General features: G+C 42.0%; 1 protein-coding gene across 2 annotated transcripts in view; it reads left to right on the top strand.

Moving 5' to 3' along the window:
• The window catches only part of NVL (nuclear VCP-like), a 118,783-nt gene that overhangs the window by 20,564 nt on the left and 74,713 nt on the right, over nucleotides 1-23,506 (top strand). The window contains exons 5-11 of one of the 2 annotated variants that reach the window (XM_008065158.2): nucleotides 8,469-8,526; nucleotides 10,461-10,733; nucleotides 14,728-14,857; nucleotides 15,074-15,150; nucleotides 15,846-15,980; nucleotides 16,665-16,766; nucleotides 21,375-21,492. In XM_008065158.2, coding sequence (XP_008063349.1) covers nucleotides 8,469-8,526; nucleotides 10,461-10,733; nucleotides 14,728-14,857; nucleotides 15,074-15,150; nucleotides 15,846-15,980; nucleotides 16,665-16,766; nucleotides 21,375-21,492 — 893 coding nt within the window. The remainder of the gene's footprint in view (nucleotides 1-8,468; nucleotides 8,527-10,460; nucleotides 10,734-14,727; nucleotides 14,858-15,073; nucleotides 15,151-15,845; nucleotides 15,981-16,664; nucleotides 16,767-21,374; nucleotides 21,493-23,506) is intronic. The other variant, XM_008065159.2, reaches the window with a different exon arrangement.

Below are 23,506 nucleotides of genomic sequence, written 5' to 3'. Positions count from 1 at the left end.
AGAATCAGCTAAAGAAGGGCTACACAGGAGGAGGTCGTCCACATACTGAATAAGGGTGGATTTGGTAAGTGAGAGGCACTTAAGATCTGCTGCTAAGGTTTGACCGAACAGGTGGGGGCTATCTCGAAATCCTTGTGGTAGGACTGTCCAGGTGAATTGCTGTGAATGGCAAGATATTGGGTCAGTCCACGTGAACACGAAGATGTTTTGTGAGTTCGCTGCCAGAGGGACGGTGAAGAATGCATCTTTAAGGTCGAGGACTGAAAAGTGAGTAGCGGTCAGAGGAATTGAGGATAAAATGGTATAAGGATTGGGGACTAGCGGTGAATGGGGATGACAGCGTTAATGAGTCTTAGATCTTGTACTAAGCGGTGAGTGCCATTTGATTTTCGTACCGCTAAAATGGGGGTGTTAAACGGGGAGTTGGTAGGGTGCAGATACCCCTTCTGTAATAAAGAGTTGATGACAGGTTGAAGTCCCCGAAGGCTGGAGGTAGGAGGAGAGTATTGTGGTTGGTTGGAGTGGGCAGAGGGATTTTTGAGCTGAATGTAAACTGGGGGGCAGTGTGCTAAGGAGTTCGTGTCCCAGACTTGGGGATTTACTATAGAAGAGGGTAAATTCCCGTTGGGGAATTTTTAGTAGTGAGGAGGGCCAAAAATGAGGTTGTGGGAGATGGGTTGTTAAGGGCTGCACTTGGGTTAAAGGTGATGGACGCCTGGAACTTGGCTAGAATGTCCCTGCCCATAAGAGGTACGGGACATTGAGGCAGTACCAAAAAGGAATGAGTGAAGGGGACGTTTGCAAAAATGCACATAACTGAGGGAGTTATGCATGGGATGATGGACTGGCCCCTACCCCGATTATAGGAGACTTAGACGGGGAAGTTGGGCCCCAAAATTCTCATATAATGGAAAGAGTGGCTCCGGTGTCCAGGAGGAAATGGATGGGGCGCCCGCCAACCGTTATAGTGACCCTGGGTTCCTGACGATTTGAGATTTGTGTCGGGCAGAGAGACCCCAGGCCCCATCATTCCAGGGCCGCTGCCATACCCAACAGGTCTAAAGCAGGGTTGGGGGCTGACCCAGCCCCTATTTGGGGACCAGGGCAGTCCATTGCCCAATGTCCTGCCTGACTGCACTTGGGACATGGCTTTTGGGGCACTCTGGGGTTGGGGCAGCCTCATGCCCAATGTCCTGGTTGCCCACACTTGAAGCAGGGTCCCGGTGGTTGTCGCTGGGTTCAGGCATTGCCACTGCCTTGGGTGACACTGGAGGAACTCTTAGTTCCGTGGAGGGCCTGGGCCAGCATCTCTCTGAATGACTTCCTGAAGCTTTTTAAAGTTAACTACCTTTTGTGCAGCTCTGCACAACCCAGAAAGGAGGCAAGTAGAGAAGCGATACGTAGACTCGATGCCTGCTGGGGAGTTATAGTTCCAGACCTGGTCCTGGTCTGGGACAGCCGCTGCACAAGGGGGTGAGCTTGGGTGGTTTGGTGAATTTTGTCTGCGTATGTTCTAGCCTGTTCCCAGACCCTCCTTCGTTCCTCCGGAAGCAGGGTGTTGGAAAGGATTAGATATATATCATGGAAGGTAAGGCTGTAAGACTCGATGAAGTATTGAAACTCCTTAATGTAGGTGGCAGGATTAGTTATGTATGATCCAAGACGTTTTTCTATTTGTGAGAGGTCCGAGATAGAGAAGGGGACGTGCACCTGAATAATACCCTCTGCGCCCACTACTTCGCAGAGGGGAGCGAGGACGACTGGTGCGGCCTGGGATCGGGTTACTGGAGGGCTACACGGGGGAGTGGTTGGAAGGGGAGGGTACAGAGGTTGAGCTGCTGGAGCAGAATTAGGTGGAGTGGAAGAGGAAGATGGGGGCGGGGGAGCTTTGGGATGTCTGTAAAGGGGGGTCTCATCCACAGGATTGAAATCCGAGACGGGAGAGGAGAGAGCAGGGAGGGGGCTTGCGTGGGGACTTTGTAGTGGGGGCGAGGGGCTTGGAGGAGGAAGCATGGACGCATGTGGTTCAGTGGGAGGAAGAGAAGCTGTAGAGGGGGTGTGGGATGCTAGCAGGAGCTTAGGGTGGAGGTTGGAGGGATTACAATTGAGGCAAAGGCGGGGGTGTTCACGGAGGAGAGAAAAGGATTGAACGTAGGGAATTTCTACCCACCGTTTTGAACGGTCACAGAAATTATATAGGTCCCGGATAATATCGGGATTGAGGGACCCCTGAGGGGGCCACTGAATTTGGTTGTCTAAGGGATATGTTGGCCAGTCCTGTGTGCAGAGGCAAATTAGGCGTTTGGGTTTGATATCGGGGGTTAGTGAGAGTGTAATGAGATTGTTTAAGAGGCATTTAAGGGGGGAATCGGCCGGCAGAGATGACGAGCCTCCCATGGTGGGACAGGCGGTTTAGATGGGGCGTCCCCCGAAGAGTCAGCTGTCCAAGAAGTGTGGCTGTGGCAGTCTGTCGGCACAGAGGTTTGGCACAACCAGGGTTCTCCTGGAGAACTGAGGGGTCAAGGCACCTAGCGCTAGGAATTTTCGAGACAGACAGAGAACACTTGACCGTACAGCGGGTGGGAGGGTGTTCGCAATTCTTGCCGGTCGAACAGAAACAGAAGTCCCATAGGGTCTGCTGTGGGCCAACAGATGTGGGAGCCTCTGAGGTCTGCTGCTGCTCGACAGACGTGGGAGCCCTGGGGAGTGTGAACCCTACAGAGTCCGCTGTAGGCTAGCAGACGTGGGAGCCTCTGAGGTCCGCTGCTGTCCGACAGACGTGGGAGCCCTGGGGAGTGGGAACCCTACAGAGTCTGCTGTAGGGTAGCAGACGTGGGAGCCTCTGAGGTCCGCTGCTGCCCGACAGACGTGGGAGCCCTGGGGAGTGGGAAACCTACAGAGTCTGCTGTAGGCTAGCAGACGTGGGAGCCTCTGAGGTCTGCTGCTGCCTGACAGACGTGGGAGCCCTTAGGGTCCATGAGAGATGGAACAGAAGAGGGAGTCTTTAGGGTCCGCTGTGGCCATGAAGGCCGAGGCGAGTTGCACTTCCCCTTGCCGAGGGGCCAGAGGGGCTGAATCCTGAGGTCAGTTCCCTCCAGTGATCCCTGGCAAGTTTTAGGCTTCCTTGTTTTGGGGGGACTTACCTATCCAATGATCGCTGGTGGATGCGGCTCAGGCGTTCAAGAGGGTGGGGAAGGTTCGGGAGGGTTGGAGTGGCCACCGGTGCTGAATCGGGGTCCCGCCCAAGGGCGAGAGAGACTTGCACAAGGGCAAGAGAGACCCGATCCGAGTCATGGCACCAATGAAATAACTTAGGTGCCAGTAAAAACTCCACACCCGTTAGGGACCAAGAGATTTATTAAAGTGGCGGCTACAGGGAAAAAGGAAAAGGGTCTGTAGCCGAGGGGGGCTAGGGAGGGAGAGAGAGAGAGGGAAGGGGGGGAGAGAGAGGGAGAGAGGGCTGTATTTATGGGCCTGGCAGGGCCTGGCCAGTGCCGTGCTTGGGCTTTATTGGAGGAGACTATGAGGTAGTATTCTTACAGGGAGAAATTATTCGCGTACAGGTTTAAACTTTGTGTGCGCACGAAATCGTAAGGGGAGAAGCCGGAGCTTAGGGCCTTTGTTGTCTTTGTGTGGTTCTATATAGTATTCAGCACCATCTCGGGAGACGCCCTTCTGACTGTTCCCTGCGCCCTTCAGGTATGGTTTCTGGATGTTTCAAGCACGTTTACATTTATTGTGCATTTTATTTCTATTATTATTACATTGTAGTATATAATGAAGTAATTATACAACTCACTATAATTCAGAGTTAGCAGGAGTCCTGAGCTTGTTTTCCTGCAACTAGGTGGTCCCATATGGGGGTAATGGGAGACAGAGCTAGCATCACTGCCTCAGCTCCACCTCAGATCATCAGGCATTAGATTTCTCGTAAGGAGCACACAACCTAGATCCCTCGCATGCACAGTTCACAATAGGGTTTGTGCTTCTTTGAGAATCTAATGCTACTGTTGATCTGACAGGAGGCGGAGCTCAGGTGGTAATGTGATCGATGGGGAGTAGTTGTAAATAAAGATGAAGCTTTGTTCCCTTGCCTTTGGCTCACCTCCTGCTGTGCAGCCCGATTCCTAATAGACCACGGACTGGTACCAGTCCGTTGCCTGTTGGTTGGGGACCTCTGCTTTTTCAGACTGATGAAGTTTCCTAATTTTCCTTGTTTACTGAGAGTTTTTATATTTTTGAAATCATGAATAGGCATTGCACTTGTCAAATGCTTTTCTCTGTCTGTTGAAGTCTTATGGCTTTTTCTCTTTCTTTTATTAATTTAGTAAATTACATTGATTTCAAGTGTTAAGCTAATCTAGAATTCCTGGGATAAACTTTACTTGGTCCTGATGTATTTATTGTTTTTCCTTATGTATTGTTGGATTCAGTTTGTCAGTCTTTTTCTGCAGATATTTGAATCTATATTCATACTGGTCTGAATTTTCTTTCATTCTTTTTTTTGTAATGTCTTTGTCAAGTTTTGGTATTAGGGTTGTACTGGCCTCATAATATTAGTTGAAAGTTTTCTTTTGTTCTCTATTTTATGAAAAAGAATTATGAAAGTTCTCTTTTGGATATTTATTAGAGTTCACCCAGGATCCAGCTAAGCCTAGTGTCTTCTTTTTACGAAGAATTAGTAAGTTTTCATTTTACTAGATATACGGCACCTTCTTATATTTTTTTTCTTTTATCAATTTTAGTAAATTGTGTTTTTAAATTTTATTTCTATTTTAGAGTTGTGGGGTACAAGTGAGGGTTTGCAACATAAGTAGGCTGCATGCAGGTGAAATTTAGTCTTCAAGCTGGCCCTCTCTCCCCCTGGTGGTGGACCAGGTACCCATTGTGTTGCCACATGCCCCCTCTCTCTTTCCTCCCTTTCTCCCCTACCTGTGCCCCGTGACTACCAGTCCCACCCTTGTGCTAATGCCACTAGTGTTCAGGGCCTACTTATGAGTGAGAATATGTGATACTTGTGATTTGTTTCCATCACTTAGTACAATGGTCTCCAACTGCATCCAAGTAGTGATAAAGGCTATGATTTTGTTCTCTATGGCTGCATAACATTCCATTGTGTATATGTACCAGATTTTCTTTATATAGGCACCTGGGTTGGTTCCATGTTGTCGCTGTTGTGAATAGTGCGGCAGTAAACATGCTTGTGCCGGTGTCTGAGTATTTTCCCAGGAGGGGGATTGCTAGATCATATGGAAGCTCAATTTTCAGTTCTTTGAGAAATTCCCACATTGTTTTCCATAGAGGTTGGACTAGTTTGCGTTACCACCAGCAACAGTGTGGGAGCTTCCCCTTTTCTCCACAGCCACGCCAGCACCTGTTGTTTTCTGACTTGTTAACAATAGCCATCCTTACCAGAGTTAGCTGGTATCTCATAATGTTTTCATTTGCATTTCTCTGATGATTAGTAAGGCTGAGCATTTTTTTATGTGTCTGTTGACTGCTTGTATGCCATCCTTCAAAAGTGTCATGTCCTTTGCCCAGTTTTTAACGGAGTTGTTTGGTTTTTCCTTTTACTTTGGTCCTTGTAGATCCTGGATTTTAGGTTTTTGTCAGATGCATAGCTTGCAGATATTTTTTTCCCCATTCCATGGGTTGTCTCTTTACTCTCTTGATGGTTTCTTTTGCTATGCAAAAGCTTTTCAATTTAATGAGGTCTTACCTATCTATCTTAGGTTTTATTGCATTTGCTTTTGGGAACTTGGTCATGAATTCATTGCCTACTCCAATGCCCAGAAGGGTGTTTCCTACATTTACTTCTAGGATTCTTTTAGTTTGAGGTTTTACATTTAAGCCCTTGATCTAAGTGAATTGTATTTAAAGAAATTTGTCCAGTTTATCTAAGGTGTATAATTGGTTGGTTTAGTGCTTTTGCAGTATTTTATTATTTATAGCTGACTCTTATTCATTTGGATTTACCATCATTTTCTCCATCAGTTTCATATTCATGGATATTTGGGTGTTTTACACTGTTGCATAATATATGACCCTTTTGTATGAACATCTTTGTACATATCTCATTTTCTTAATGTTAAATTCCTGAGGTGGAATTGCTGGACTCAAAGGAATTCATATTTTTGAAATTTCTGGTTCATATTGAAGTTGCCCCCAAAAAAGTTTGCTTCAGTTGATACTACCAATAACTTTTTATGTTATACAGGATGCATTTTTCTGTACCCTTAAATCCTAGTTATACTGCTATTAAATCTTTGCCTGTTTTCTAGAAAAAAATATTGATTTTATACACACACACACACACACACACACACACACACACACATATGTATATATTATTTATTTATTTATTTTTGGGTTAGAGTCTCATTCTCGGCGCCCAGGCTGGAGTGCAGTGGTATCCTCATGGCCACCCCAGTGTCAGCCTGCTGGGCTCAAGGTCTCCTTCCACCTCAGCCTTCCAAATAGCCAGAACTACAGGCGTGTGCTACCACGCCTGGCTAATTTTTGATTTATTGTAGAGATGAGGTCTCACCAAGTTGCCTGGGCTGGCCTTAAACCCGTGGGCTCAGGCAGTCCACTTGCCTTGGCCTCCCAAAGTGCTGGGATTACAGGGTGAGCCACCAAGCCTGGCAGAGTATATTGTTTTTATTTGTAATTTATTTTATTTTAATTTTTTTTGCTCTTAGAGATAAGGTCTTGCCAAGTTGCCCAGGCTGGTCTCAAACCCGTGGGCTCAGGCAGTCCTCTCACCTCAGCCTCCCAAAGTGCTGGGATTATAGGTGTGAGCCACCACGCCTGGCCTTCAATTTTTTGGTTAACTCTTGAGGTTAGTTTTTTTTTTGTTATTTTACATTTTCTTTGTAAATTGTTTGCTTGTGTTTTTTTCTATTTCATTTGAGAGGTATTTGAGTTTTCTTTATTTTATTTTTTTATTTTTATTTTTTATTTTTTGAGTTGGAGTCTCACTCTGTCGCCCAGACTGGAGTGCAGTGGCCGCTCCCGGCCACCGCAGCCTCGACGTGCTGGGCTCTGGCGATCCTTCCGCCTCAGCCTTCTGAGTAGCCGGAATTACAGGTGTGCGCTACCACGCCCGGCTAATTTTTTGATTTATTGTAGAGATGAGGTCTCGCCTGCCTGGGCGAGTCTCGAACCTGTGGGCTCAGGCAATCCACTCACCTCAGCCTCCCAAAGGCGCGGGATTACAGGCTGAGCCACCGAGCCCGGCTGAGTTTTCTTTATTAATTGTCAGCTCTTTGTATAAAATAATACCTCTTTGTATATATATAGTAGCTGCTTTTCTTATCTTGCCACTTGCCTTTTATTTTTCTTTATGGTATTTTTTTGGTTGGGGCCAGGGAGGCCTCGCTCTGTCGCCCAGGCTGGAGTACAGTGGAGCGATCACAGCTTCAACTGCTTCAACTCCTGGCTCAAATGATCCTACTACCTCAGCCTCTCAAATAACTAGAACTGCAGGAGTGTGCTACCACCTATGGCTAATGTTTTAATGTTTGGTAGAGACAGGGTCTCGCTATGTTACCAGGCCAATCTCGAACTCCTGGTCTGAAGTGATCCTCCCTCCTCAGCCTCCCAAAGCTCTGGGATTACAGGCATGAGCAACCATGCCTGGCCTAAAAGAATAATTGCTAATAATTGTAAATATGATCAAATATGAAGTTGATGCTCAGATCACCTTAGTTGTCTCAATTTGTATCTTAATTATAACAGCATTTTCTTGCAGTCATATAAATTTTTTTTACTTAAGGATTTTTTCTTATTTAAATATTTTTAAAGCAATTATTTTAAATACTAGCAGGGTCCTGTAGTTAGTTGAAGCTATTAAATATTAACTTTCAGTTATAATGAACTGATAACTACAATCTTATTTTGGAGTTACTAGGATTTATACATATTTGACATATTCTTTTGACATACTATATGAAAAATTCTTTGCTCCTTCATTCCTCATGAATAGTCTTGGAGAAATTGTATTTGGTTACCTGGCCTGGGCATGCTGACTTTGTGAATTTGTTACTCAAAGTGCTTAATTATGGTTTGCTGAATCTGATATTTCTAAATGAGGTCCTTGGGTCTGCTGGGAATTTTTATTTCATTTTTATTTATTGCTAGGATAAAGACAACCACAATTTATTATGCATTCACTGTGTACTCTGCTATGGACATGACAAGCATTGATTTAATCCTTTAATAACCCTGTGAGATAGAAGTTGTATATTATCTCTGTTTTATAGATAAGGACTCTAATGTTCAGATATGCTAAGTAGCAGCTAGTAATCTCGTTTAGTGAGATTTTTAGTCCCAGTTTCTCTGATTCCGTAGGTTGGACTCTTAAGCAGTGTAATATTTTGCTTGAATATATTTACTAGTTTTGGTAGTAATTATTTTATCATGCAGGAAAAAAGACTTTAAAACATTTTTCTCTCTTTTTTACTGAGATATACTGAAAGCTTTTCTGATGATGATTCAAATATGGAAGATTACCCAGATCCACAGGTAAGCGACATTTTTTTTTTTTGAGTTGGGGTCTCACTCTGTTGCCTAGGCTGGAGTGCAGTGGCACTGTCACAGCCTTGAACTTCTGGACACAAGTGATCCTTCCACCTCAGCCTCCCGAGTAGCCGGGAGTGTAAGCAAATGCTAATTTTTTTTTTTTGTAGAGATGAAGTTTCGCTATGTTGCCTAGCTGGTCTTAATTGCCTGGGCTCAAGCAATCCTGCCGCCTCGGCCTCCCAAAGTACTGGACTTACAGGCCTGGGTCACCACTCATTTGCCTAAGCTAAACATTTATTGGGCCTATTTTTTTTTTTTTTTTTTTTTTTCCACCCCCTCCTGAGTTGGAGTCTCACTCCACCACATGCTCACAACCATTCCAGTGTCAACCTGCTGGGCTCTGGCGATCCTTCAACCTCAGCCTTGTAAGTAGCCAGAACTACAGTCACATCCTGCCCGGCTAATTTTTTTTATTTATTGTAGAGACGAGGTCTCACCATGTTGCCCAAGCTGATCTCAAACCCTGGGGCTCAGGCAATCCTCTTTCCTCGGCTTCCCAAAGTGCTGGGATTATAGGCCTGAGCCACTGTGCCCAGCCAGGTTTTTTTATTTTAAAGTAATTATAATTATCCCTCCTTAGAAAAAAATAGTAAGTAATAGAATAAGAGACTTCTGACATCTTTATCAGTAAATAATTGAATACTTCTGTGATCAGTGTTGATCCAATATTTGTGTTTGTAGTCAGTTATGCAAGGAAAAAGAAGGGAAATAAGGATAGATAGAAATAGAAAGGAAAATTAATAGTAAAAATGGAGAAAGGACTATATTTTTTTTTGCCAAGGAGCAGTTATTACTGATGAATCTGCCTGATTAAAGAGGAGTATGAGCTGGGCTCGGTGGCTCAGCTTGTAATCCCACACCTTTGGGAGGCTGAGGTGAGTGGATTGCCTGAACCCGTGGGTTCGAGACCCGCCTGGGCAGCGAGACCTCATCTCTACAATAAATCAAAAAATGAGCTGGACGTGGTAGTGCGCGCCTATAATTCCGGCTACTCGGAAGGCTAAGGCAGAAGGATCGCCGGAGCCCAGCAGGTCGAGGCTGCGGTGACCGGGAGCGGCCACTGCACTCCAGTCTGGGTGACAGAGTGAGACTCCAACTCAAAAAAAAAATAAAAAAATAAAAAATAAAATAAAGAAGAGTATGAAGGTAATAGTCTTTCCTCAGTATCCATGGATATTGGTTCTGTGACTTCCCTTGAATACTGAAGTCCATGAATGTTGAAGTTCCTTATGTAGAATAGCATAGTATTTTCATATATCCCACATTTATTTTCTTATATACTTCTCTAGATTACTTCCAATGCCTAACACAACGTATAAATCATTGTTATACTGCATTGTTTTTCAACTTGTATTACTTTTTGTTGGTTTTTTCCTAATATTTTTGACCTGAGCTTGGTTTGAATCTACTGATGTGGAACCTTCAGATACAGAGGGCTGACTGTATGTCAAATTATTTATAACATTCTCTCTCTTTTTCCTCCCTTGGTAAATCCGTTTTTGGATTTATTAGCAGATTTGCTGATACTCAGTTATATTTGCTCCAGTTTTGAAATGATGGGATAATAGTGACTCTCATTGATTACCAACTCATTTTCATGTTTGTTTACTATATCTTTTAAAAGCAACTGTACTTATTTGATTTTATTAAACCACCAATTATGAACTGGTTCTCCATCAACTTGGATTGGTGCTTGGGGGTACATCTTTCTGAATAATAAATGCTTGTTTGTGAATCATCTCTGTGAACACCTGGCAGTAAATGTTGTGAGAGAAGTTGAAAGCAAAATGTAGAAAAGTTACTAGTATAGGCAGTGGAACTTGCATGAGTACCTATTCAGTAATTTATGCTAAAATCATGTTTCGTGTTTCTGCCAGTCAGCAAATCACATGAACAGTTCCCTGCTGTCTTTATATCGGAGAGGAAATTCTGATTCTGTTTTAAATACTCCTGAGATGGAACAAAGAGAAACCACTGCTTCAACACCACGAATGACTTCCAAAACAGGCTCCATTCCTTTGAAGACCCCCACCAGAGATTCTGAGGGAGGATGGTTTATTGACACAACCCCAGGTGGAAAGAAAGACAGTTTTTTCTTGGAGCTCTCAGAAGAGAAAAGTAATCATAAGAAGCCAATAACTGAGATACAGGTATTTGTACAGTGAAATTTTTTACCCTACATCGTTGAAGTTTGATCCTTCGCTGTTTAAATAGCCTTTTCATGAATTCCTGTCGGGGACCCGAGAAAGCCAGAATCTGTTTGTAAAAAATTGTGTATTCATTCTTACATGTCTCAACTTCAGTCACCTTCCAAGTACTCTCCGTTTGATGCAGTAAATCTATCGAGACACATCCCACAGCTCAAAGCAGTTCCTAAACTTGTCCGTTTTGATGCCTTTTATTTGCTTCTGCCTTTTTTGTTTTACCTTCTCCAAATTGACCAGACGTTTTCCTCTGAGGAATTCTTTCATTCAGGAAAACAAAAAATGTTGCTTGGGTCGAGATCAGGTTAATAAGCAAGGGTGGGGCATGAGGGCCATGCCATTTTTAGTCACAAACTGCTGAACACTCAGTGCTGTGTGGACAGGTGTGCTCGTAAATCATCCATCACTCAATGGGCAAACCAGTTGATAGAGTCCCCCCCAAAATTCACTGAAGCCGAAAATTCGTCTTCCCATAACAGTGCTAGCAGGTTCACTGATGCCGATGGGTTCTCATAATACTTACATAGCAAGGGAAGCCTGTACTCCGAGAGGTCCACCCTCGAAAAATAATTCTGAGGTTTTTTTCGGTCCCTCCTTGTATAATATTAAGCAGATACGTGTGTTTTGTAAAAAAACAAAAACAAAAAAATACCCAGGAACTTTAATACATGGAGAATTCGATCACCTTGCACTATTGCCATTGTTTCCAGCCTTGTCCAAGCCTCTGCTGTTTGATCCTTCGCTGTTTAAATAGCCTACTAGACTGGGCTTGGTGGCTCAGCTGTTAATCCCAGCACTTTGGGAGGCTGAGGCGAGTGGATTGTCTGAGCCCGCGGGTTTGAGACCAGTCAGGGCAACTTAGTGAAACCTCATCTCTACAATAAATCAAAAATGAGCCGGGCGTGGTAGCACGCTCCTCTAGTTCCGACTTGGAAGGCTGAGGCAGAAGGATTGCTGGAGCCCAGTAGGTTGACGCTGGGGTGACCGTGAGTTTGCCACTGCACTCCGGCCTGGGCGACGGAGTGAGACTCCGACTCAAAAAAAAGAAATAGCCTTCCAGATGGAGTCTATTACATTCTTATGCTTCTATTTTTTCTTCACACGGAGAAATCTTTTTTATAGGCTTACTTATCAGCTCATTCTTCTGTTTAAAACCCTCCAAAAGCTAGGCACGGTGGCTCACACCTATAATCCCAGCACTTTGGGAGGCCAAGGTGAGAGAATTGCCTGAGCCAGTGGGTTTGAGACCAGGCTGGGCAACCTGGCAAGACCTCATCTCTACAATAAGTTAAAAAAAAATTAGCCAGGCATGGTGGTGCGTGCCTGTAGTTCCAGCTACTTGAAAGGCTGAGGTGGAAGGATCACGTGAGCCCAGCGGGTCGAGGCTACAGTGACCGTGACAGTGCTACTACACTTCAGCCTGGGAGACAGAGTGAGACTCCAACTCAAAAAAGCAAACAAACAAAAAAACCCTCTAATGACTTCGTGCAGTCTCAAATCCAAAAACCTTGCAATTGCCAGTAAAGCCCTTCATGACTTGGCAGCCCTGCTGCCTCTTTAATCTCATCTCCTACTGCCCTCTTAGGTATGCGAGTCTACTTTTTGAGCTGGAAATTTTACAAACTCTAAATATAAATCAAGTATTTCCCACAAAAATTTAGTGTGCAAATTGAAATGTGGTATAAACATAAAGTATACATTAGACTTTGAAGACTTAGTGCAGAAAACAGAATGTGAAGCATCTCATTAATAATTTTTTAGGTTGGCCGTGGTAGCTCAAGCCTATAATCCCAGCACTTTGGGAGGCTGAGGAGAGAGGATTGCCTGAGCCCAGGGATTCGAGATCAGCCTGGGCAACTTGGTGAGACCTTGTCTCTACAATAAATCAAAAAATTTGTTGGGTGTGGTGGCACATGCCTATATTTCCAGCTACTTGGAAGGCTGAGGCAGAAGGATCGCCTGAGTCCATCAGGTCGAGGCTGTGGTGGCCGGGAGTGTGCCACTGCCCTCCAGCCTGGGTGACAGAGTGAGATTCCTACTTTAAAAAAAAAAAAAAGTAACTCACATTATGTTCCTCTTGGACAGTGATGATTTAAGTGATTTCTAAGAACAAAGCCCTTTGATGTGGCAGGACCTTTCCCCTTTTGAATTATTGATGGGCATTTTCCAAATCTCTGTTTTAATCATCCATCTGTAGAGAACATTATTATGGCTGGTAAGACTCTTAGTATTTTGTTTTAAATCATCATATAGTAATTTGAGTTTAAGACTAACTTCTGCCATTGAGAATAATATTGAAAATATTTCCTAAGTTATTTAATGACAGTGATCATATTATGCAAGATTTGGTTCTAAAATTATAAATATTAAAAAATTTTACCTTTGAGATTCAGAACCCTGTAGCATCTAGAAAAAGTTGTTTATAAAGTATAATCATAACAATAACATTAAGACTTATTTGTGAAAGAAAATATTTCTGAAACACTTGGGAATACATGTTTATTCCGTTCTCTAGATAATAACTAGTACTTTACCAAATCTATTGAAAAACAATTTCTGCAAAAAGAAAGTAGCAATTCTAGAAGGTGGGTATCGTGATTACATAATTTAAAAATTCGGTTTTCCAGCGCTAGCTTAATATAAAATGGCCTTTGCAAAGTATTTTTAAATGCCAATTCTGAAGTATTGATGCTTCCATTACAACATGTACTCTGTCAAATTAATGAAGTGTGGTCTTGGATTGTCTTCTATGTAGTCTCTATAGAGTCATATCTTATTCTGTAAACAGTGTTTTGGAAACATCTTCATCTGAAAATCACAGTGAAGTCTCATTTTACCAATAAATGGAGACTAGAACTGGGGTGACGTTTGAGAGTTGGGTGCTTTATATGGACACAGCTGTCAAAGCTTCCTTTTTCACTTAGGTTTGCATTTATTGCTGTCCAGTCTGTGACTGCAGGGAAGAACAGGACTTGTAACATTAAACTATCCTGTTTTTAAATTTTATTTTTTTAGAAATGGGTCTCCCTGTGTTGCCCAGGCTAGAGTGCAGTGGCTATTTGCAGGTGCAATTATAGCGCACTACAACATCAAACTCCTGGGCTCAAGCATCCTCTTGCCTCAGCTTCCCAAGTAGCTGTAATTACAGGCATATACCATTGTGCCTGGCTGAATTATGCTTTTTAAATGCCTGTCAAGGAGTTCTATAGTCATATTTATTTTAGTGAATCATTGGTTATCAGATGAACACTAACTATATAGAAGACTCAGTGAGAAATAAAAGGTGAAAAATCAAGAAACTCAACAGTTTAGTGAGTCACATAAATAAATGAGTCACTTAAATACAAGGCAGATTATGGCTGACTATAATGCAGTTGTAAATGCAGTGAGAATTGTGAGGAAGAAATTAAATCTGACTGAAAGAATCTGGAAAGAAAATTTTCAAATGTTAGGATTTAAAGTGAGCTTTAAGGCAATGAAGAAGTAGGACATTACCAGTAGACAGCATCCTTGAGTAAAGAGGTTGGAAATTGTTAACAGGTGAAAATGCTAGGGCAAAATGGATTTTTTTTTTTGAGTTGGAGTCTCAGTCTTGTCGCCCGGCTGCAGTGGTATTCTCATGGCCAGTGGAGCCTCAACCTGCTAGGCTTACGCGATCCTTCCCCCTCACCCTTCCAAGTAGCTGGAACTACAGACACATGCCACTATGCCTGGCTAGTTTTTGTGATTTATGGTAAACATGAGGTCTTACCAAGTTGCCCACGCTGGTCTTAAACCCCCTGGGCTCTGGCAGTTCTCTTGCCTCGGCCTCCCAAAGTGCTGAGATTATAAGCTGAGCCACCTCATCAGGCCTGGATTTTTTTATAATGCCCATCTTTAAAAAACAATTGTTGACATTATAATTAAAAGTATGCCATGTTTAAATTTACTATCTTTCTAGTATTCAAAAGAGTCTCTTTTGGAGAGTGATAAAAAAGGGAAAGGCAAACTAAAAAGCAAAGGAAGCAAAAGGAAGAAAGAAGATCTTCAGGAAGTAGATGGAGAGATCGAAGCTGTTCTGCAAAAGAAAGGTGAACCGTGAGTTCTTGGGGTGGCGTTGGTTGCGTTTGCTTTGAGAGGAGTTACTCTGTCCCAGGCTATTTTGCTTGATAGACTTTCTATGAGCAGAAATGTTTCCTGGAAAATATTTCTATGTCTAGCAGACCTTTGTTTAAAGACTATTAAATATAATGATGAGTTATTACTGAATCACTAATCTTCTCACCTTCTCATTTTTTGTTTACCAGCTAAAGCTAGGGGGCTAGAATTCCAGAACTCCAACGTGAAGTTTGAAGATGTGGGAGGCAATGATACGACATTAAAAGTTAGTTCAAATTCAGAATTTTACCTCAAATTGGGTACATTGCTAATCAGTTCTGCAAACCAAGCCTCTTTGTTTGTAATATGAGCTGAGTGTGGCAAAGGAGACTGGGAAGGTGAGAAGGGCAAACCTGACCTGTACCCTGCAGGTTTCTGAGGGAAAAGAAGCTAACTTTTCTACCATTGTGATTACAGTGTATATACGATACATGCTTTGTAAGTAGTATTGTCTTAACATTACTAATGGTAATGGCACCTTTATTTTCAGTGTCTACTCTGTATCTGTTGCAGTTACTATGCTAGTCACTTTTCTTATTTTCTTTTTTAAATAGTGACGAAGTCTAGCTACATTGCCTAGACTGGTCTCAAACTTCTGTCCTCTACTGATGCTCCCACCTGGACTTCTCAAAGTGCTGGGATTACAGGCATGACCCACTGTGCCCAGCTAGATGCTGGTTACTTTTTATTACATCTTCAAGGTAGATTATATTACAGTTTAGGAAATGGAAGCTCAGAGGCGAACTCATACAGGAGGTAACCAGAGCCAGGATTCAAACTCAGGTCTAAGCCTACAGCCTGTATTCTATCTATTCTATTTTGCTGCTCCAAATAATAAGATGTTTTATTCCACTTTAATAAGATGTTTTATTCCACTTTTTTTTGTCTTGAAAGAAATCCTTTGTGCTTATTCCCTGCTAGGAAGTCTGTAAGATGCTCATACATATGCGTCACCCGGAGGTATATCATCACCTGGGTGTCGTGCCCCCATGTGGAGTTCTCCTTCATGGGCCACCAGGCTGTGGGAAGACATTACTTGCACATGCAATTGCTGGGGTAAGGCTTGCTAACAAACACTTGTTTGCTTTTGCTATTTTTGTTGTTATTGTTTGTTTATTTTTGTTATTTCTCTTTGGTCACCTGAAACCAGACCTGACATCTTTCAGGGAGAGACTAGAGTCATTGAGAACTGATCCTTTCTTCGTTACTTACCTCTTTCATGCTGCTATTATGTATGGGATTTATTTATTATTATTTTATTTTTTGCTCCTAATGAGCAGCTCGAAGAGATGTTTTTGTTTTGTTTTTAGAGATAAGGTCTCCCTCTGACTATGACTGATATGACTGGCTGCTCTCTGGGTTAGGGGTTGGAGAAATACTGCAGGCTATCTGGGAAACATCTGTGTCACAACCCCTGCTATTTCCTGTTTAGCAGATGAATAACAAACACAATTGTTTTGGATCTGCCTTAAGGGGCAGGCATGATGACTTTTATTCAGAAGAGATAACAGTTTTATAGTGACATCTATAAGATAAAAACAAGTTGAAGGCATCCACTTACTGTGTTTGCATAAAATCATAGATTTTTAAATGATGTTTTTCATTGGGCCAACACAAAAAGACGAAGTTCCTCAGAAAATTAGCCATTTGAAAAGTGTAATTTTGAGGATACTGTATAAAATAAAAAGAAGGCAGTAAAAATTTGAATATTTGCTTATCCTTTTATATATTTGTACATAGGAACTTGACCTGCCGATTCTGAAAGTGGCTGCCCCAGAGATTGTGTCAGGGGTATCTGGAGAGTCAGAACAGAAGCTGAGAGAACTGTTTGAGCAAGCTGTGGTGAGTCAACTGACAACTAATGCTTGGTGGACAGATGTTATAGGCCTATGTTAAAGATCCTGCTTTCTCTGATGCTAGTATTTATTAACCCATTCACTATCCATTACTTTATAAACATGATAATTTGCTACACATGATGACTAAATATTTAAAGTAGATTTAATGATACAGACTGTTGAACAGATCATCTGTTTCATTGAAATCAAACATAAATATAATTAGTGACAAGTTGTAGGCTGCCGTACCCAGTTAGTCATATATTGAAAATACATTATCAGGCCTGGTGCAGTGGCTCATGCCTATAATCCCAGCACTTTGGGAGGCCGAGGTAAGAGAATTGCCTGATCCCATGGGTTTGAAGGCAGTTAAAATTTGGCGAGACATCATCTCTACAATAAATTTTTAAAAATTAGCCAAGTGTGGTGGTGCATGCCTGTAATTCCAGTTACTTGGAAGGCTGAGGTGGAAGGATCGCCTGAGCCCAGCGGGTTAAGGCTGTGGTGGCCAGGAGCATGCCACGGTACTCCAGCCTGGGCGACAGTGAGACTCCAACTCAAAAAAAAAAAAAAGAAAGAAAGAAAATACATTATCCTTTTGACATTTTCATTCATTTTGACTTTCCTCAACTTAACTTTGACTAAAAATCTCGTAAGTAGTGTGAAAATTGTCAATATTTAGGATTGTCTTTTTATAAAAAGCAACCATAAAGATGCCAGGATAAAAGTCTTCCTTTGTCTTTTTCTGCTTACTTGAGCAAACACAGGTCATTAGTGTGGTTAAAACTACAGATGGTAAAAATTTTATGTCTTTATTTGCGCCCAAATATATCGGCTAATGAACTTGTCTAGGACAACTCTAGAAACTGAGGTGAAATTAGAAGAGAAATTGTATTTTAGAATAATTGAGAAAAAAAACTAAGTGGGAAGAGTGGAGAGATCATCTACCTGATGGTTGTGTAGACTGGCGTTAAAAAGGTGTGGGCAGCACAGGGAGGACACAGAAAGGGTAGGGAATGCAGTGTGCAAAGCTGAGCTGAACTCTATCGAGTATTACCTTTTTTCCAAAATGTGCCCTTTCCATTTGTTAAATTGACCTGCATGGTCAAAAGACAAGTAGTAAATTTTGTATGCATGGTAAACACAATGATGCATAAAGATAAAAGAGGCAGTTGGCACCTTTAGGTTGTTACTACGTGCTGAGTCAGCACAGTGTCTGAAGGTAGAGGCTCAATAAATATATGGTTTAGCACCCCACTTTTCCTGACTCCCTCTTTCCTAGAGAGTACGGTAGAGTATGTGGTTCAGAAAATAAGAAAAAAGTCAAATCAAATCAAGTGGTTCTTTGTTGTAAATTTTATACTTTCTTCCTTTTTTTTTTTTTTTTTTTTTTTTTTTTTTTAAGACAGGGTCTCATTCTGTTGCCTAGGCTGGAGTGCAGTGGTCCGATTATAGCTCCCTGCATCCTCAAACTCCTGGACTGAAGTGATCTTCCCACCTCTGCCTCCCAAAACACTGGGATTACAGGCATGAGCCACTGCACCTGACTCTGCTTTCTTTAGGCTAAATTCTGATGATCATCACTTACTTTTTCCTTTTTTTTTCCATTCAACTTTTCAGGTCACTGACAAATAGTAAAGTGCTTGCTTTCTGAGACCTTTGCACTCCGTAACTTTATTCTTTTGTAACTGGGTAATGTGCCCAGCAGTCGTGGGTAATCTTTTGCAAACATTGTCATGAGGAGGATTAGGAAAAAAAAACAGCTAGCTATGGGCCACATGTCTTTCCCTTTAGAATGTGGTGGTCCCTGTGGTTTAGAGATGTCTTAGTCTGACAGTCTGACTCATTTTTTTTTTTTTTTTTTTTGAGTTGGAGTCTTCACTCTGCCGCCCAGACTGGAGTGCAGTGGCCGCTCCCGGCCACCGCAGTCTCGACCTGCTGGGCTCCGGCGATCCTTCCGCCTCAGCTACCAAGTAGCCAGAATTACAGATGCGCTGATTTATTGTAGAGATGAGGTCTCACCTGCCCAGGTGGGTCTCACACCCGCGGGCTCAGGCAATCCACTCACCTCAGCCTCCCAAAGGCGCGGAATTACAGGCTGAGCCACCAAGCCTGGCGACAGTCTGACTCTTAACATAGTTATGCCACTTCTAACCGTTGGTTAAATACAAATGATTTAGATTATAAATCTAAATATATTTTCTTTAAATTTTTCATTTTAACTGATACTTATCTGTCCTTATCGGGTGATAAATATACATAACATACAATTTACCTTTTTAATTTTTTGAATTGGATGGAGTCTCTGTCACCCAGGCTGGAGTGCAGTGGCATGCTCACGGACACCACAGCCTCGATCTGTTTGACTCAGACGGGCTTCCGCCTTAGCCTTACAAGTAGCTGAAACTACAGGCGCACACTACCATGCCTGGCTAATTTTATTTATTTATTTATTGTAGAGACGAGGTCTCGCCAAGTTTCCTGGGCTGGTCTTGAACCCATGGGCTCAGGCAATCCACTCGCCTAAGCCTCCCAAAGTGCTGGGATTATATACTGAGCCACCGAGCCTGGCCCATTTTATTTTTACATTTTAATTTAATTTAATTTAATTTAATTTAGCTTTTGGAGTCAGAGTCTGTGTCGCCCAGGGTGGAGTGCAGTGGCAGAATCATGGCTCACCATAGGCTCAAACTCCTGGGGTCAAGCAATCCTCCCACGGAGCTTAACCTCCCAAGTAACTAGGGCTACAGGCACATGCCATCACACCTAGCAAATTTTTTGTACACAAAGTTCTTGCTCTGTTGCCCAGGCTGGTCTTGAATTTTGGGTTCAAGCAATCATCCCACCTTGTCTTCCCAAAATGCTAGGATTATAGACGTGATTCACACTGTTGTATAACCATCACCACTATCCATCTCCAGGACTTTTTCATATTCCCAAACTGAAACTCTGTATCTGTTAAACAATAACTGCATTCTGTCCTCTCACCAGTCTCTGGCCACCACTATTCTACTTTCTGCCTCAGAATTTGATTATTCTAGGTAGCTGATCCTTGCGTCTTAAGTTGTTCTGTCTAAATCCTGCCTAATTTATTTGTAAAAACAGTACTGGAGGTATCATTACTTACACTGATGTCCTTAATCAATGTATTCTTTAAAATAAGTCTCTGGCAGTTTTCATTATGAGATAATGAAAACATTCTAGAGATGGATGATGGGGATGGTTACACAACAATCTGAATGTTTTTAATGCCACTAAATCACACTTAAAATGGTAAATTTTATGTATAGTTTACCACAACATTTAGATTTTTTTTGAGTCGGAGTCTCACTCTGTCACCTAGACTGGAGTGCAGTGGCACGCTCATAGCCACTGCAGCCTCAACCTGCTGGGCTCAGGTGATTTTTCCACCTCAGTCTTCCAAGTAGCTGAAACCACAAGCATGCACCACTATGCCTGGCTAATTTTTTTCTGATTTATTGTAGAGACGAAGTCTCACCAAGTTGCCCAGGCTGGTTTCGAACCCCTGAGCTCGGGCAATTCTCTCATCCCGGCCACCCACAGTGGTGGGATTATAGGCGTGAGTCACCGCTCCCGGCCCACAAAATTTTTAAAAAGTTTCTAGTGCTTCTCAAATTTCTCTTATAGCAAAGCTTAGAGAAAAGCGTGGGTGCTTTTATAGTGGAAGAAACACTCATAATATTTCTAGAATGCTTGAGCATTCTAGTTTAAAGTTTATGAACTTATTGTTTATATTTGTTAGCATAGCAAGTATGTCTGATTTACAGAAGAATTTCAGTAGATTTATCACAAAACATGAATTGAAAAGACATTCATGATGTCTGTCTGCAGTCTTCTACTGTCCTCTTATAGGCATCTTGATTTTCTTAAGTCTGATTAAAAACCAGAAATGATATACTGTGAACTGACTTCTTTACGGTTATTCTTTTGGTGAATGGTGTTCAAACTTTAAGATTTTATTTATTTATTTATTTATTTATTTTTGAGTTGGAGTCTTACTCCGTTGCCCAGGCTGGAGTACAGTAGCACGCTCACGGCCACTGTGGTGTTGACTGGGCTCACTGTGGTGTTGACCTGTTGTGCTCCTTCTACCTCAGCTTTCCAAGTAGCTGAAACTACAGGCACTTGCTACCATACCCAGCTAATTTTTTGATTTATTACAGAGATGAGGTCTTGCCAAGTTGCCCAGGCGGTTCTCGAACCTGTGGGCTCAGACAATATTCCTCTCACCTCAGCCTCCCACAGTGCTGGGATCACAGACTTGAGCCATTGCGCCCAACCCAACTTTAAGATTTTATTTATTTTTTTATTTTTTATCTTTTAAATATTAGAACGCATAGTTTATTTAGAAAGTAAGTGCATGTGAGGGAGAGAGAAAAAGGAGATTCACCTCTCTAAGGTAGAGGTGGAGACCAAAACATAAAACATGGTGACAGCTATAGCTCGAAGAGCACATATCCACACCAGTCACTAGAGTCTAGTTAGATAATGACCAACTTTCAGATTTTTAAAGAAAATGTATATACTTAACTATGCTTCAGTATAGGAATTGTACTTATGGTCATCTCTGATTTTTTTTTTTTATTTCTAGTCAAATGCACCATGTATCATTTTCATTGATGAAATTGATGCAATTACGCCCAAGAGAGAAGTTGCTTCAAAAGATATGGAGCGAAGAATTGTAGCCCAGCTCCTAACCTGCATGGATGGTCAGTTTAAAATAATGAATTCTTTTTAAGATAATAAATTTTTTTAAATAGTCTAATTAATACATGAAGTTACAAAACTTTCAGAGTAAATCTCAAATAGTGTAGAAAGAAAGAAAGTCTTTTCCTTTTTTTCTTTTCCTAGAGTTGAGGTCTTATTTTGTTGCCCAGGCTGAGGTGCAGCAACTATTCTCAGAAGCAATCATAGTGCACTACAGCCTTGAACTCCTGGCTACAAGTAATCCTCCTGAATCATCATCCTCTTGGTAGCTGGGGTTATAGGCACATGCCAGCATGCCTAGATTGTCTTTTATGAGAAATTATACCATTAATCTAATTTTTTAGAGTATATCTTATAGTTATTTTTAATGCATTCACATACATACACTTATGCTAACATATTATTTTGCTTTTTATAGTACTAGAGTTGCACTATACACATTGTTCTGCAACTTTCTATATGTATCCTAACTATGTTTTGGAAATGTTGCCATTTTAACACCTGTATATTTATCTCTTTTTAACTGCTGCATGGTATTATTCAGGAATTTTTATTTTTGCTTTACAAAAAAGCTTCAGGGAATATCCAAAAATGGGCCTTTTTGGTGCACATGCATTTTTTTTTTTGAGTTGGAGTCTCTGTCTCTCGCCCACTCATGGCCACCCCAGCATCAACCTGCGGGGCTCCAGCGATCCTCCTGCCTCAGCCTTCCGAGTAGCCAGAACTACAGGCACATACTACCATGCCTGGCTAATTTTTTAAAAATTTATTATAGAGACGAGGTCTTACCAAGTTGCCTGGGCTGGTCTCGAACCCACGGGCTTAGGCAATCTACCTCGGCCTCCCAAAGTCCTGGGATTGCAGGCTGAGCCGCGGAACCTGGCCCGCACATGCATTTTTTTTTTTTTTTTTTTTAGGATTAACATAAGCATACCTCAGAGATAATTTGGGCTCAATTTCAGACCACCACAATAAAGCAGATATTGCAGCAAATCAAGTCAAGAGAATTTTTTGTTTTCCTAATGTATATGAGAGTTATGTTGGCACCGTTTATACTATACTGTAGTCTATTGAGTATACAATAGCATTATGTCTTAAAATATTCTTAATTTTAAAATATTTTGTGGCTAAAAAATGCTAACAGTCATCTGGGCTTTCAGCAAGTCATAATCTTTAAGTTGGTGGAGAATCTTGCCTCAATGTTGATGGCTGCTGACTGATAAAGGTGGTAGTTATAGAAGGTTGAGGTGACTGTGGCAGTTTCTTTCTTTTTTTTTTTACCCCCCTCGGTCTCACTATGTTGCCCAGGCTAGAGTGCAGTGGCATCATCATGGCTCACTGCAGCTTTGACTTCTTGGGCTCAGGCAATTCTTCTATCTCAGCCTCCCAAGTAGTTGGGACTATAGGCGTGTACCACCATACCCAGCTGATTTTTTTGACTTTTTTGTAGTGGTGAGGTCTCACTATGTTGCCCAGGCTGGTCTTGAACTCTAGAGCTGAAGGAATTCTCCTACCTTGGCCTCCCAAAGTGCTGAGATTACAGGTGTGAGCCACCACACCAGGCCTACAGTTCTAAATCCTTTGTTGTTATTTCAACAATGTTCACAGCATCTTTACTAGTATTGGATTCCATCTCAAGAAACCATTTTTTTGCTTATCCATAAGAAGCAACTCAATTTCTACTAGTTCAAGTTCTATCATTATGAGTTTGATAAATCACCTGAGCCCAATTTAGTCACATCTTCATGGTCCACTTCTAATTCTAGTTCTCTTGCCATTGCTACCACGTCTGTAGTTACTTTCCTCCACTGAAGTCTTGAACTCCTAAAAGCCATCCATGTGAGTTACAGTCAACTTCTTCCACACTCCTGTTAATGATGCTATTTCAGCCTCTCATGAATCTCAATTTTTTTTAAGAGATGGGGTTTCGGGCTTCTGCACTAGACTGGAGTCCAGTCTCTCTCTCTCTCTCTCTCTCTCTCTCTCTCTCTCTCTCTCTCTCTCTCTCTCTCTCTC

Source organism: Carlito syrichta, unplaced genomic scaffold (genome assembly GCF_000164805.1).
Source record: "Carlito syrichta isolate Samal-C Ts95f unplaced genomic scaffold, Tarsius_syrichta-2.0.1 Scaffold308169, whole genome shotgun sequence".
Classification (NCBI taxonomy): Eukaryota; Metazoa; Chordata; class Mammalia; order Primates; family Tarsiidae; genus Carlito; species Carlito syrichta.
Note: the sequence above shows the minus strand (reverse complement) of the source record. Positions and strands in the feature narration are given on the sequence as shown.